The following is a 16,184-nucleotide window of genomic DNA, read 5'->3' as shown; positions in this document are numbered from 1 at the left end:
GCAAATGGCTTCTGTGTTCTTGGATATTAAGGGGGCTTTTGATTCAGTATCGGTTGAAGTCCTTTCAGACAAACTCCACGCTTGTGGCCTTTCCCCATTAATTAATAACTTTTTGTACAATTTGCTGTCAGAGAAACATATGAGCTTTTCTCATGGAAACTCTACAGCTTCTCGATTTAGTTACATGGGTCTCCCCCAGGGCTCATGTTTAAGCCCCCTTTTGTATAATTTCTACGTCAGAGAAATTGACAATTGTCTAAGTGACAACTGCACGTTGAGACAACTTGCAGATGACGGAGTAGTGTCAATGACAGGGCTCAAAGAGGTCGACCTGCAAGGACCCTTACAGGATACCTTAGATAATTTGTCTACTTGGGCTATCGAGCTAGGTATCGAATTCTCCTCGGAGAAAACTGAGTTGGTCGTTTTTTCTAGGAAGCATAGCCCAGCACAACCGAAGCTTCAACTTTTGGGTAAGCCGATCACTCAGTCCATGTCTTTCAAATATCTTGGGGTCTGGTTCGATTCCAAATGCATCTGGAGATCCCACATTGAGTATCTGAGACGAAAATGCCAACAAAGGATCAATTTTCTCCGAACAATTACCGGAACGTGGTGGGGAGCTCATCCGCAAGATCTTCTAACGTTGTACCGGACAACGATTTTATCGGTTTTGGAGTACGGTAGTTTTTGCTTCCAGTCGGCGGCTAAAACTCACATCATCAAACTGGAACGTATCCAGTATCGTTGTCTTCGTATCGCGTTAGGATGCATGCACTCGACTCATACGATGAGTCTCGAAGTGTTGGCGGGCATGTTGCCACTATCGGATCGGTTTTCGGAATTGTCCCTCAGGCTCCTCACCCGTTGCGAAGTTATGAACCCACTGGTAATCGAAAACTTTGAAAAGCTTCTTGAGCTAAACCCTCAAACTCGTTTTATGTCATTGTACTACGTGTACATAACTCAGGATGTCAGCCCTTCACAGCATAATCCCCATCGTGTATGCTTCTCCGACTTCGGCAATTCAGTTAGTTTTGATTTATCTATGACGCGGGAGATTCGTGGAATCCCAGAACATCATCGTTCCATGATTGTTCCGTCAATTTACGCTGCAAAGTTTGGCCAAGTTGATTCCGCAAGATCGTTCTTCACAGATGGATCACTAATAGAGTCGTCCGCTGGTTTTGGTATTTTTAACGAATTTCATAGCGCCTCTCGAATGCTTCAAGCTCCTTGTTCCGTATATGTTGCTGAACTGGCGGCAATATATTATACGCTAGAAACGATCGCCTCACTTGCACCAGATCATTATTTTATTTTTACGGATAGTCTCAGTTCTGTCGAGGCTATTCGCTCTATGAGGCCGGTAAAGCACTCCTCGTATTTTCTCATGAAAATACGAGAGCTTTTAAGTGCTTTATCTTTAAGATCTTTTGTCATCACCTTTGCATGGGTCCCATCTCATTGCTCGATTCCGGGCAATGAGATGGCTGACTCACTTGCTAAGGTGGGCGCTATGGAAGGCGATATTTACGATCGACAAATCGCCTACGATGAATTTTTCTTCATTTATCGTCAACAGTCACTCGTCAGCTGGCAGAATAAGTGGAGTGAAGGGAGTTTGGGACGATGGCTATATTCGATCATCCCTAAGGTGTCGAAGAGTCCTTGGTTCAAGGGGTTGGATGTGGGTCGAGACTTCATTCGTCTGATGTCTCGCCTCATGTCCAATCACTATTCGTTAAACGCTCACTTGTTTCGTGTTGGGCTGGGAGACAGCAATCTCTGTGAATGTGGGCAAGGTTACCAAGACGCCGATCACATCCTTTGGTCTTGTGCTGAGCATCGTGGAGTCAGATCTGAGCTGTGCGATTCCCTTCGGGCTCGAGGTAGACAACCTAATGTTCCAGTTCGGGATATTTTGGCTAGACGTGACCTGGAGTTTATGAAACTCATATATGTTTACTTTAAGAATACTAACCTTAGATTGTAAGTTTGATTAACCTTGTGTTTAGTTTGTGTATTGTGCGTGTAGTTTTTTTTTTAATGTTTGTTTTCAAGATGAATAGAAATAAGTTCATGTTTTAGGATTAATTAAATATTTGTATAATAAATCATATTTCAAACCTCCTTCTCCCTTTCCCCACCCAAAAAATTGTAAATCTCCACTAACCTCGAGACGACCGCGAGTAATCGGTTCAATTCCTTTAACTCTAGATTTAAGACAATAATCATGTATAATGAAAATGATAACTCGGCTCTGTAAAGTTTATTCGATTGAGCCTGTACAAATAAATTAATATAAAAAAAAAAAAAAAATAACATATTTGCCATTAAATTGCATTGCGTATGCGTTTTTTGTTCAGCATAGTGCAATAGGATAATCGGATTGATTTACCGACTGCTACTTGTAGTGTAGTGCACAGCGTTCAAACGAAAAGGATTTGCTTTGCACCTTTCGTGCTAATTTGTTCTCGCATTAGAGGTTTTAGAAATCACCGCTGGATCATAACCTAATTGTAAATTGTGTGCACTTGAACAGCGAACGCAGTACTTGACAATAATTGAATTACTGGTTTCAAGAATCACGCAAACCATTGGCCAATTGCAATGGATCATTCCTCTATAAAAATGCGTGGGAAGAACCCACCAAGCGAACATTTGCGAAGCGCTTTCCTACGAAACCGGTCCAAATAGTTCCCTAGCTGTGCTGTGAAGTTCTGGCAACGGTGATCTTTTGGTGTTGCAATAAATTGTTTCCTTGATTAAATTGTGTGCATTTTTCGAATACCAAGAAATAGTTGTTTGTTTGAATTGAACCTGCCAACGTTTACAATGTATCTTTTGAACGAATCAAATGCGGTTATTTTTCCGATGGCTAGGATTGGTGACATGCCCAAGTTGCTGGGTTGGAATCTTCCACCGGAACAGCAGCACCTGGTGCATGAGCACTGGAAGGATTTCCCGGCACCGCCATATTACATGCACCTACTGCTGGCAATGATCTATTTCGTACTGATGAATGTGTCTCTCATTGGAAATGGAATTGTTGTGTGGATATTCACTACGTAAGTATTTGATATGTAGTTAAATAGCAGCCATATTCTTAAATTACTAAAGGAATTATTTTATTGCAGCTCTAAATCACTACGCAGCGGATCAAATATGTTTGTAGTGAATCTTGCCATTTTTGATTTGTTAATGATGTGTGAAATGCCATTGTTTCTGGTTAATTCCTTTTCTGGGCGGTTGGTTGGATATGAAACGGGATGCATAATTTACGCTTCTCTTGGAAGTCTGTCGGGCATAGGTGGAGCTATCACTAATGCAGTCATAGCATATGACCGTTATCGCACCATTTCAAATCCACTAGATGGACGATTGAACAGAGTGCAAGCAGCGATTCTTATCTTCATAACCTGGTTGTGGGCAATGCCATTTACGTTGCTGCCAGCGTTCAATATTTGGGGTCGATATGTTCCAGAAGGTTTTCTAACGACCTGCTCGTTTGACTACCTTACCGACGATTCCGATACACGGGTTTTCACAGGTTGTATCTTCGCTTGGGCCTACGCAATCCCGATGATTTTGATATGCTACTTCTACGGACGTCTGTTTGGTCACGTGAGTAAACACGAGATCATGCTCAAAAAACAAGCTCGTAAGATGAACGTAGAATCTTTGGCAGCGAACCGAAACGATAAAGCTCAGTCTGTAGAGATTCGAATCGCAAAGGCTGCCTTTACTATTTTCTTCCTGTTTGTTTGTGCTTGGACACCGTATGCAATCGTCACGATGATCGGTGCCTTTGGGGATCGAACTTTGCTGACACCATTCTTCACCATGATTCCAGCAGTATGTGCTAAAATCGTATCCTGTCTAGACCCATGGGTTTATGCCATCAGTCATCCGAAATACCGCCAGGAATTGGAGCGACGGCTGCCATGGATTGGAATCAAGGAAGCTGGGGACAATGTCAGTACGACGGATAGCAAACAAACGGTCATTTCGGAACATGGCCCTGTGATCAACGAAAACGAATGAAGTGGACAATTGGTTGATAAACGCCAAATGCCACTGTTGCATGAATTCACTTTGAAAATCGGTTTGGACCAAAGGCAATGTTGTAAGGTATAATGATTAATGGTATAATTAGCTCGTAAGTTATAAATGTTACTCAAAGAAATTCATAGCATTCCAGAAAATCAATAAAAAAAAATGAGAGAGCTGCATGTCAAAAAAGCTTTTTATGCTACATTTAGTGAATTCCAATACACATAACCCACAATGGACATAAACGAAATTGGTCCTATTTTTAAGAGCTAGTGACTACTTGAATTGAATAAAAATAAAATGGATGGAATAGACTAGGAAGTTTAAAAGTCATAAGTATTATTTTATTTATTATTTTCAAAGGGCAGCATTACGGAACAACTGGAACATTAAGCCAGTTGTATCGAATTTTTACTATTTTTAAGAACTAGTGACTATTTTTTTTCTTGATTTGTTTTCCGTTAATCTTGTTTTCCGTGCTGAGCACCAATGCTACCGACGCCAGAGAGGCAGCTCCTACACCTGGACCCTACCTATCGACCCATCAACTCATGAACCGGGGACCAACGGATTTACTTCCCTTCCGAAGGAAGGCGTGATCAGAGATGTTATGCCACAGAAAATCCCGCCGGCGCCAAACTGGGGTTGAACCCAGGCATTTTTGGGTGAGAAGCAATTACGCTTACCATTACACGTATTCTTATTATTATTAGTTTCAAAGGGTATTACATAACAACTGGAACATTGAGCAAACTCTCATATGTTCTTCAAGAACAATGTTTGCATTAAAATATTTTCAGGTGAGCACAGTAATATTCTATGCTCATCAGGACAGTCAAAACAGTTTCAGTTCAAAAATGACAGTGTCTTGTTCAAAAAAATGTTTAATGTATATAACTTAATGAAGTTGTATTATTTAAAAGTATACATTCTACGAGACGTTACAACGGCCCAACGATTTTGGTACTGTTTGAAAAAGTCAAGTAATTTTCGGTCCCCTGAAACCGACACATGCAAACTATACCCAAGTAACAATTTCGGTTTTATAAGGGTTCTGTAGGCCATGATTTAGACTTGTAGAATGCTTTAAAACCTCCATAACACTTGCAATGTACCATGGGTAGTCACTATATTCATAATCTGGTGGAGACACAGACGGGAGTCAATTTGACCTGTAATTTCCGGGAGCCAATCGAGCATGACTGTTTCTTATAGGTTCAACGTGTTGGGAGTATTGTGATCATTAAGACAATTTAATCGAACAATTGAATTAATTTTTGGTGGTCATTTGCCAATACCTTCCTGAATGCATATTTTTTTTACGGGGAACATATACTTTTAAACAAGATTGTTAACAAATAGAATAGCAATTTACCATATATATTGCAGGTATGTGTGTGTGTGTATTCTCTCTAACCCTACACTGACCGGCAGTGTTATTATGGAAGAACTCTCTCTACAATGTCGCATTTATGGTCATTGTAGACAGCTTTAGTCCGGGAGTTAGAAAGTGATAGCTCTATTACAGATCCAGCAACCCTTTTCAGAATGTCTGGAGAGTCACGCCCATTCCGAAGTTACTATCACTTACAATAAGCCCCGCATGTATGTATTACCTCTATCAATTGAATATTACCATTACAAACACACTTCTAGTTTCAAAATGTTCTGTTGAATCCTGGCACGTATTTAGTTTATGTTTTTTTTTAAATTGTAAAAGTATTTGGACTGGTCTCACCATGTTAATTTGGTCCTCCAATCTTTGAGCTCCGTATTTTTAATTTTCAATTTCAATTATCAGCACCTGATGCACCTTTGTCAAAATACTTCCATCAACGAATACAAATTTGCTTGCATTGCTGAGCACTTTTGCAAGCGAAAAACTTGCTGATTCACGGCAACGTCGGCCACCGAATCTCCACCCAAACTCTGCGAGAACACATTATCAGCACGTTCTCGAGCTTATTCACCAACCAGACCAGTTTCAAACTTGCCCACGATGATGAATCTCTCAATAGAACAACACGCCGAAAGTATGGCATCCTAACTCGGAAAACCTCATATTCCTTATAAAATCGCTAGCATTAATTTTCATACTGTGCTTATTAAAACATGTTTTTGTTGCGTTAAACGAAAACGTTCTGCAAAGGCTTAACCATTTTTATGGGGTACCAGATTTTCAAAGCAAACATCAATGTTGCCAGTAAACCAGATTCCCTACCCGCAAGACTAGTAATTTAATTACTATAATTCAAGCGGCTCTTTTGACGTAAGAATCAGTTCAAAGAAATGAAAAATGCAATTCAATAAAACGCACTTTTCATTTGGTTGCGTATGTTTCGGTTTGAAAACTCTTAATTGTACATATCATGTTTGTTAACGTTCCATGATTTTCGTCAAAAATTGATTACGTCTCATGTAAAAACAGTTATTTAAAAGTGTGTAGCTCAAAAATGTGGGTGGTGGTGTTGATCAGTGTAGTTGAGTCGTTTCTTTCAGTCAAAAATCATATCACAAAAATCTCCTTATTTGTTTTGGTAGTTCATTTCATATATTTAAAGGTAAAAATGTTCGTTTATTCTTTTGGTTTGCCAAATCCGAACTACGCAGGTGTGGAAGCTGCCTTCCTGCACATTCGATTGCCGTCAATGGATGGCAATCGATGTCCGTCGGTGATTGGCACTAGATTGCGAAACAGAGACCGAGACAGGAAAGAAAAAATATGTTCATGTTTTCTATAACACCCTCTTTCTCTCACTCTGGGTGAACTCTTCTAAGCAAAGCGTAAAGTTAATGACTGCTTAGACTGAGTGTGAAAGCACTGCATTATTCAATCCATTGCTCTGTGCAGCAGGGATGCCAAAAATACAGAATAATCTGTATTTATACAGATTTTTTAGCAGTTTTTAAGCCAAGAATCTGTATATACAGATATACAGATTTTTTGATTGGGTAAATGTATATACAGATATTTGACATTTGTCTTTAATTCAGCTAATTTTTTGCGTCAGTGTTACTTTCATGTTACCGGATGATTTATAACCTTGCTGCGTGATTGTAGAACTCAATGAGCTGGATTACCGGGGTAAAGTAATCGGGCATACACAACTGCATGACAGCACTGTACGTACAGTTTTTAGTGGGCCAATGGAAATACATAGATGGACGTGGTTTTGAAATTCGGAAAGCTTAGAACTTCGTCTTTATTGCCAATTTTATACAAGGATAATGACAAAACAAAATGGCGCCCGAGGTAACGTTTAGAGTAAGGTAGTGTACGCCTTGAATTGTCAAACTGCATACATCATATTTAGTACCTCAGGATCGATCTGAAACACAAAACGATTAATGAGGCTTTAATGTAAACTAAATTTATTGGAGGAATGACCTAAGAACGGGTCAATAACTTCAAATTTGGCAAAATGGTATGATTTCAAACTTTCTGGTAAAATTTTCCCCCCTTTTTACCTCTTTAAGGTTTCAGAAGAAATAATGAATACAAAGATTTTGTAGATTTTATAGGTTCTTCCTTCAATAAAAAAGGTTTTCTTTCGAATGGTCAAAGGTAGAAGTCGTTAAATAGAACCGTATTCAAATGAAATTGTACGCAGTTTTGAAAAATAATTTGAGATTAATGCGTTGAAAGTTCGAATATTAGTGCCGGGACGCCGCTTCGAACATTAGTACAATACACTGAATAAGTCTGCACATTGTAGACGAAATACGCGTATCTGTCAATGATAAACAAATAAGGTAGTGTTATTAAATGGAAATTACTAATCCTTATCTCTCTCTTTACAGAGGTATTCCACTAAGAGGCCCACATTCAATGCAGCGAGAAATTGCGTTTTTCAAGCATTTTTTAAACGTTATGCCATCGTCTTGAGCTCGAATTATAAAACGTGTTTTCCTAAAAACTCCAAATTTCAACTTAGCTAGTTATAGCATAAAGGGGAAGATTTGATGTTCTTGCCATTTGTTTTGAGTGTTCGAAACCAGAATGACGTACAGCGCAATTTATACGAGCATACGAGTAATGCCAGGCTTCGTTTGGTAAACGATGTGGCAAATATGAACTGTGATTTATATATAAAAATAAAACCTATTCTACGAAATGAAATTCGCTAAACATGAATGGAAGTCAGCAACAAGTTTGGTTCTGCTAAACATATTGAGCACCTTTAATATTTCATGTATATATTGGGGGATGGACCCGTAGTAGAAGTGGTTTTTATCAATACTTCTCACGCTAAAGGTCACGTGTTCAAATAACATTCAAATACTTTAAAACCTTGATAAAAATTTGCAATGCTGCAAGGGATATACATTCATATAGACTGATTCCACTGTGAGTAATTTATTTTTGATCCATTAAAGTTTCCCCTCCCAGATGTACATGCCTTTGTACATTACTGTAAATAGCTCCATCGGGATGAGAACGCATCACAGATCGCTGGAGAAATATGCCTGAATGCAGATGCAAATCTATGCAGTCTGATGCTGAAAGGCTTTTGTCGAACTTCCCAGCCTGTTGAATATGTATTGATAGCCTTTGTTCAGTAGTCGCATTGAGAGTTATAGGAACTATTGGACATATTTTGTGTTCTTGAAGTCTTTGATTTAATGAAAGAAAATAACATTCATTTACGGCATCTCTGACGAGGTTTCTTAACCGTCCGCTTAGAGTCCTATTCTCTGATCTAATTTCAATCCAAAATCAACACTCTTACTAACGGCCTCGTCGATCAAGTGCACGAGACAGATCGCCATCCACTCGCTATCCAAATAATGTAACACGCATAAACGCTTCGAAAATGTTATTCTTCACCACTCCCTCGCCTATAAACACTTGATATTGTCGGCTCAGATCGTTATAGATACCACCCGTATGGAAATGTGTATACTACCAGTCCAGTCAGTGTATCCGACAAAGTGGTGGGCGGAAGAGTGCCATCATTCGCAGATCAGCAAAACCCGACGGATCTTAGCAAAGTGATTTGATGAAATGAAAATAATCACCCAAATGCTTTTGCAGCTCAAGCCGACTACCTCAACCCGTCAAACAGCACGAATGAATTCAAGTTTATTTTGATTAGCCACTCAGCTCGAGAGGTTGAAAAGTACGGGAGTTTCTTGACAGCTGTTTGTTTATGATAGTGTATTGGTCGTTTTTGTGTGCATCGAATACTTAGTGCGTACTGGTCAAGATCTCGTTGTCGGCCCGTCGAGTTCGATTTCAACCATTATCTACTCGACGTGGTTTGCCGCCTTCTGCTCTTCACTTGATGCAGCGGAACACCAAGCGCGTGACCAATTTAAAAACTGTTGAATTTAATGTTCAGTTGGTTTTATTGAATTTTCATCGTTGCAGTTTAAGCTGCTGCAACGAGAGTCTTTACTGGCTTTAGGCATGGTAGCCCATTGGTGGTGTGCTCAATTAAAATTTATTGACCATAGACGTTTAATTTTAATAGTGCTGGGCCAGCAATTAGCATCGATTGAACGAATGTTTTAATGACAAGGGTGAAGCACGGCCGAAGAGATTTTTGACAGCGGAATGGGTTACATTTAACGTCATGAAAATGGTTTCTTCTTAATAATTGTACACAGACACAATTACGAATTTTAATCGATGCGTAAAATATTGTTCATGTTATTAAAATTATAATTTGAAATGTGACATATTCCATCAATGATTTATGATAATTTAGTATTGAATACCATAGTCCGTCAATGAGAAAGTATTTAATTTTGGTCAATTTGAATAATCATCGCATTCCTGTACAAAAGCTTCGTTTACAAAATAACTCGCAATGTAAGGATCAACACATGGCACTCATTGTCTACCTGTCAATACCTTATTTGTCACACAATATAGTCTTTCGAGTCACCTGATTATGCAAAACCATGCTAATCTTTACCTATCAACACTGATTATCGATGAAAAATGACAAACATTCAAATTTATCCATAATATATCCCAACATACTGATGTCATCATAGCTTGGTGTCAAAGAAGCCGCTTCTAGAGTGGCATGTGTCACATTTCTAGCCAAACAAACGGAACAGAAGGTTCAGTTTTGTACGCACTCGTCACCGCGGACTATGCGACATCTGAAATTCATCACGATAGGCTTGGGCAGCGTAACTGCCAACTCGATCGGCAAACGGTCATTAGCCTTGAATAGTTTTCTATGGAATGAAATCTTAATGCCATGATCATGCTCATCGTCTGCCTGCAAAATTAATCAATAGGCAATAAATTATTTATTAAGTTAATTTATACATGCTCGCTCACAAACGTGTTGGCAAGGTTGAAGATTACCTAGGTGCCATGTTATCATCGGGCTCAGATTCCGTGATGTGAGCAGGTTCCATTTTTGGAGCCTCTTTGAAATACAAAATAGATATGGCCACAAACGACACAAAGCGGAGCTTCTGTGCGTGCGTGTGTACAAAGAGGATTTTATAGTCACTTTTTATTCGAATATTTTGCCAGCTCCAAAATGTGATTTGCTATCTGGGTGGTCACACTGTGCTGGTGAATCTATGAACTGGTTTGAAATTTTGTGTTGCGGTCATACATTTTAATAAAGGTAACCTGCTGGTATTTCATAGATTCTCAAAAATTGATGTAAATTAATCTTTATAAAAAAAACATCCCTTGCGGGGATCGAACCCGCGACCTTTGGATTAGAAGTCCAACGCGCTATCCACTGCGCCAAAGGGACTTACGTTATGCATGACAGTCCAAGAGTGTGTGTATTTTAAATAACCAGTTTGTTAGACTATGGCACACATCCATTCAGAAGAATAATTTCCCATTTCTGTTCTTATTCTCTTTTTGGAAGCACTAATCTACAATAATAGCCATCCAATCAATATGAGCTGAACAGTGTCTGTTCGTTTTGCGGTAGGTAGGTACCTAGCAAATGAACAACAATTACATTTATTACCCCTGGAGTTAGTTTGATGGCATTGAGAAAGTAGCAAGTTTATTTTCCGTCTGGAATGAAGATAATAATGGATTGGAGGCACATTCAAACGATAAAAGGGCATGATTTTAAAAATGATTCTGCAATTATCCAGGCACTCTGCGATTGACACATTTACTGCATAGACACACATCATTTTCTTGGTGGTCTTTTATTATTGATGCTTTCGTGTTTTATAGAAAACATAGCTCTTCTAGTTAGAACTGAGCATTTATCGATGTTATCAGGTTAAGCCCGAGCACATATCTCAAGTAAATTTGCAGCTCTCCAAAGGAAACGATCAGTTTATGCTTTGGCTACGTACATTCACCAACACCTTAATATTTATTTTTGTGAAATTGCGAAGCATAATTAGAAAAAATACTATAGAAGGAATCACATAAGTATCAGCCGTTACACTTTATTTTTAACAACATACTTAAATTATGTCACGCTAAAGTGGGGAAAAATTAACCACCCTGCTCTCCTTCATCACTCCTAAAGCTGGGTTTAGACAGGGCAAGTCAATTGATCAAGTCAGTTGAATTCAACTGACTTGAACGCGAATTGAACGTGTAAACCATGCCATTCAACTGACTTGATCAACTCACTTGAAATGAAAAAAGTTGAACCAGGCTCAACTTTTCAAGCCAAATGAATTCAACTGAGTTGATCATTTGACTTGCCTAGTCTAAACCCAGCATAAAGCATTCCGTGTCACAAAATAATACACACCCATCTCCTCCCTTAGAGCGTGACATATTATATGAATCACCCCTTGCTTCTGATGGCACTCACCACAAGATGGCTAACCGCCTTCGATCGTATGGGCTGGTGGGAAATCCACTTGAGAATGTATGGCAAAATGCGCTTAATATTGAAAATGTTAATAATGGTGCACTTTGTTAGAAATATTATTTCTACATATTATCGCTATTACAACAAGGTACAAAATGTAGGAATTTGTTCACCGAAAGAAGCAATGTTTGAAGAGGAGTCGCTAAATTTCTGAAAATATTTATACTTCTCCACCGGGACGCAGAGTAAAAAGCATTTTGGAAGCCCTCGGTTCCTCTAACTCAGTCGTGCCGATCCCAGCCAGCGTTCATCAATGTCGTCCCGGCCCTGAGCTTAGATGTGAATCGGGGGGCTTCCAGCTTGCTATGTCAGGCAAGTATAAACACGTTTTTGAACTTTCGCTGTCTGATGTCGGTTCAAATTTCAGCACTCTGGATGTTGCCGATCGTGGAAACGTTTCGTTAACACATGTTGCTTAGAACCCGGAACGCGTCGTAGAAAGCATTGTGGAAGCCCCCAATCCCTCCGACCCAGTCCTGCCGTCTGCCGCCTACGATCTTCATAGTCGTTCCAGGCCTGTTGTTGGATGTGGAGAAGGGGTCTTCCAACCCACTCACTATGGCGAGTATCCGCATGGTAATGTTAATGTTCGTTCGCTGCCTGATGTTTCCGTGATTTCCAGGAATAACGTCCAACCTCGTGCTACCATATGTCATAAACAAGACGTCATCATTTATTACCAGAACATCGGTGGAATGAATTCTGGTGTTAACGACTACTGCTTAGCTGTATCGAACCGTTGCTATGATGTCATCGTTCTACCCGAAACTTGACTCGATTCTCGAACGCTTTCCAGCCAGGCGTTTGGACTCGAGTTTGAAGTCTTTCGCTGCGACCGAAATCCTAAAAACAGTCGGAAATCTAATGGTGGTGGTGTTCTTGTGGAAGTCCGTTCTGGCTTAGCTTTAGAAAATGACGCGTGGGACTGTGTGGAACAAGCAAGGGTTGCCGGTGAACTGAGTGATCGCACACTGTACTTATGTGCGGTGTACATTGCTCCTGACCGTGTTCGTGACAACGAACTCATCGAAACCCATTGTAGGTCCGTTTTCGTCGTAATGGAAACTGAAACTCCAGTTGATGAGATAATTGTTCTGGGTGCCTTCATTCTAGCTGGTGTTTCGTGGAAATCATCTCACAGTGGCTTTCTCTATCCAGACAGGATCAGTTAGCATTCTCGATAGCTATAGTGCAGCAACGCTATCTCAAATCAATGACGTAGTTAACGAGAACAATCGAATCTTAGACCTCTGTTTCGTTAGCGCTCAGGACACTGCTCCAGTTATCTCCACGGCACCTTCTCCACTAGTAAAGCAAGTTCCTCATCATGCTCCTTTGGTTGTCACTGTCCAAGATAGTCACGTTCGGGATTTTGAAGATATTTCCACAAACGTGTCATACGATTTTCGGCTGATCATAGTAGTATCATCGACGTGCTGTCTAGCATAGACTAAGGAAACGTCCTGGACCCTGATAACGTTGAAAGCGCTGCGCAAACTTTTTCACATGTCTTGGCGTATGTCATTGACAGACACGTTCCAAAAAGAGTTCACCGAAAAAGGTCACACCTTCCTTGGCAGACGAGCCAATTGCGAAAGCTGAAATCGACGAAGCGAGCGGCACTAAGGAAATTCACCAAGTATCGTACGCTGTCGCTGAAACATCATTACGTTAGGCTCAATCATGAGTTCAAGCAAGTTAGCCATCGATGCTATTCGCGATATCAACGTAGGATTCAGAGAAAACTCAAGTCACACCCGAAGTCCTTCTGGAATTACGTTAACACCATCTAGGCATTTACGATCTAGGCATTTACCTTCTACGCATTTTCGAAATAGAAATATATTTGCTACAAATCGTCATCGGACGAATTATGCCAAATTTGGACCCTTGAACCAAATGTTGGATACATATAATAAGCACTGCGATAACATTGACTTTACAATGACAAAAACCAAATTAAAGCAATATTTTAATTCCTCGCATAACGTCAACTAGAAGTAATGTGTTTTTTTTTTTTTTTTTTTTTTCTTTTTTTTTTTTTTTTTTTTTTTTGAGATCGAAGTGTGCCTTGGCCGCGATTAAACGTGTTTGTTTTCTATTGTCGGGATTTTTTGCGATAATCTTCTGTCAGCGTTTTGGCTGGTGGCGCTACGCCATCCGGAAGAATTTTCGTTTGAATTATTTCCAAATGTATAGTCCAGTTCAGTTTTTACGTATTCAGTAACCGTGTTGTGCCAGTGTTAATGATTTAGACCGTGAAATCAGCATGGAAAGAAAGATTTCCATTGGTTAAACCCTGTTAAGCCGTGCCGTTCTTTTCTGGATACTAATTTGGTGAGCTCGTTCCTTAATTTTTGTGGTAATTCTATCGTAAATATATTTTTTTAAATCATTAAATACGCGTCAATCAAATTTTGCGCTACTGTTTTATAAAAAGTTTCAGTACATTATCAGCAAAGATACTGCACCGGAGCGGGGCTTATTGTAAGCAAAATCTTCGGAAGCATGCGATCTTGAAATGGGCTAATGGGTATACGGTGGAGCTGTCACCTTTGAACTCCAGAGTTCAAACTTTTTGCAGTCATAAAGAAATGGTTACAGGTAGATTTTATACATAATACCACTGCCAGACAGGAGTGTGATTGTAGATTCATACAGTACATACAATAAATGAACGAACGAAAAATTGCATCAGTCAAATGTGTCAAAATTAGTCTGTTTTTTTTATAAAATTTTTATTCTAATCCTAACATATAAACATGTCTTACAAGCTAAGCTATTCTAAACTAATTACAGGCATTTATTTCTAAGAAAAATTTGAAGCTAGGCAAGGAGATCATGTGTCGTTGTGTTTCCAAAATATATTGACTAAACTGAACAAATTTTCTTAGAATCATAATTTTGTCATCCCTGCTAAACTCTTCTAAGGTTGGAGCTATCAAACTGGAAAAGGTTAAGAAGCGCATTAAACGAGGATCAAATCTGTTTAGTAAATGTCTAATAAAATATTTCCATGACTGATTGACCGAAAAACATTTACAAAATATATGCTCAAGATCTTCGAGGAATCCGCATGATAAGCAATTAGGGTTGTCAGCAATACCTATGCGATACAAATGAGCTCTGTGATCAATTTTCCTATTATAAAGTAAATAAAGAATAGATTTTTCATTTGAGTTCAGGTTCTTTAAGTTAATATTATTCCAGACACGTGGCCAATTGTTTTGTTCTTTAGTTTCAATAGTTGGTCTAGGCAATGATCCAATTTTATCAGAATATAGTTTTGTCATAGAAAAAGGTTGTGTTAGATCATGTTCGTAAAACAAATTCATGAAAGAAGGATACATATGTGGTTATATATTAACAGGTTTCCTAATGACTACTGACTACTGATATTAGGCAGAATATAATTTTTCAACAAACACGTGTCGGTCGAATTAGGATTTATCCCAGGCTACTATTGTAGAAAAACGTAATTGATAGATATTGGGCGGAACGCGTCGGAATGTTTAGAAAAATAGGGCGCACGCTTGATCCGGTTTAAGATACATTGTTGACTGCTTTCGGGAACATGATTTCATTTTAATAACTTGTTTACTTGTTTAACCTGGGCTTAAGCAATCGTCACGTCGGTCATAGCTTGTTATGATAGCCTGAACAATGCGTAAAGAGCAAACCGCGAAACATTGAACGTCGCGTGAAAGTGGAACTTAATGAAGGCCTAAGTGCTTTTTCGTAACTTTTAGTTTTCGTATTAGAAAAATCATCCGTTGCAGGACAGTGTTACCGATTTATATTGGATAATCCAAAGCTATGTTGATCATTATAACATTAAATTTTGAATAACAAATGATAAGACAATCTTATTCAAATGTCGTAATAATACCTCTGACCAAGGAAAAATGATTTATATAGTTTTCATAAAAGTTGACGATACAAATACTAATGAGGAAAGGAATTCCGCATTTCCTTTTCCCAAGTCCTTTTCCTCTCCTTCCCTTCCCTTCTTCTCTTTTCAGAAAGCGAGTAATGGCGCTATAACCATATGCCATATAGGGCTAGGACAAGAGTTAGTGCTCAGGTCCCAACCGCTAGAAGAAAATGGTAGCGAGCAAGGGCGCTATAACCTAGGCGAATACAGCATTCCCTCCGTATAGGTTACGTCCGCACACCGCTCTCTGTTGTCCTTCGACTGAGGTCTGCTGGATCGATTGAGGGATGGCAGTGGGTTGGCGGTGCCGTCCACGCTTGTACGGAGGGAGGACTGTACGCTCGAACACAAGGGGTAAATAC

At 39.3% G+C, this 16,184-nt stretch overlaps 1 protein-coding gene and 1 non-coding gene across 2 annotated transcripts; one reads left to right on the top strand and one right to left on the bottom strand.

Annotated features, from left to right (window-relative positions):
* Positions 1 to 2,676: 2,676 nt before the first annotated feature.
* Positions 2,677 to 4,396, top strand: LOC135709972 (opsin-3-like). The gene is made up of 2 exons (XM_065232425.1): positions 2,677 to 3,071; positions 3,141 to 4,396. The coding sequence occupies exons 1-2, from the start codon at positions 2,839 to 2,841 to the stop codon at positions 4,045 to 4,047; spliced, it is 1,140 nt and encodes a 379-aa protein (XP_065088497.1). The 5' UTR covers positions 2,677 to 2,838; the 3' UTR covers positions 4,048 to 4,396.
* A 6,318-nt stretch (positions 4,397 to 10,714) lies between these two features.
* On the bottom strand, positions 10,715 to 10,787 carry TRNAR-UCU (transfer RNA arginine (anticodon UCU)). The gene has a single exon. It is a non-coding gene; the product is annotated as a tRNA-Arg (tRNA).
* Between the last annotated feature and the right edge of the window lie 5,397 nt (positions 10,788 to 16,184).

This window comes from Ochlerotatus camptorhynchus, unplaced genomic scaffold (assembly GCF_037179485.1).
Source record: "Ochlerotatus camptorhynchus isolate MF236.1 unplaced genomic scaffold, CSIRO-AGI_Acam_v1.1 ptg000369l, whole genome shotgun sequence".
In the NCBI taxonomy this organism is placed as follows: domain Eukaryota; kingdom Metazoa; phylum Arthropoda; class Insecta; order Diptera; family Culicidae; genus Ochlerotatus; species Ochlerotatus camptorhynchus.
The sequence above is the reverse complement of the archived record's forward strand: the minus strand, read 5'-3'. Positions and strand labels throughout refer to the sequence as shown.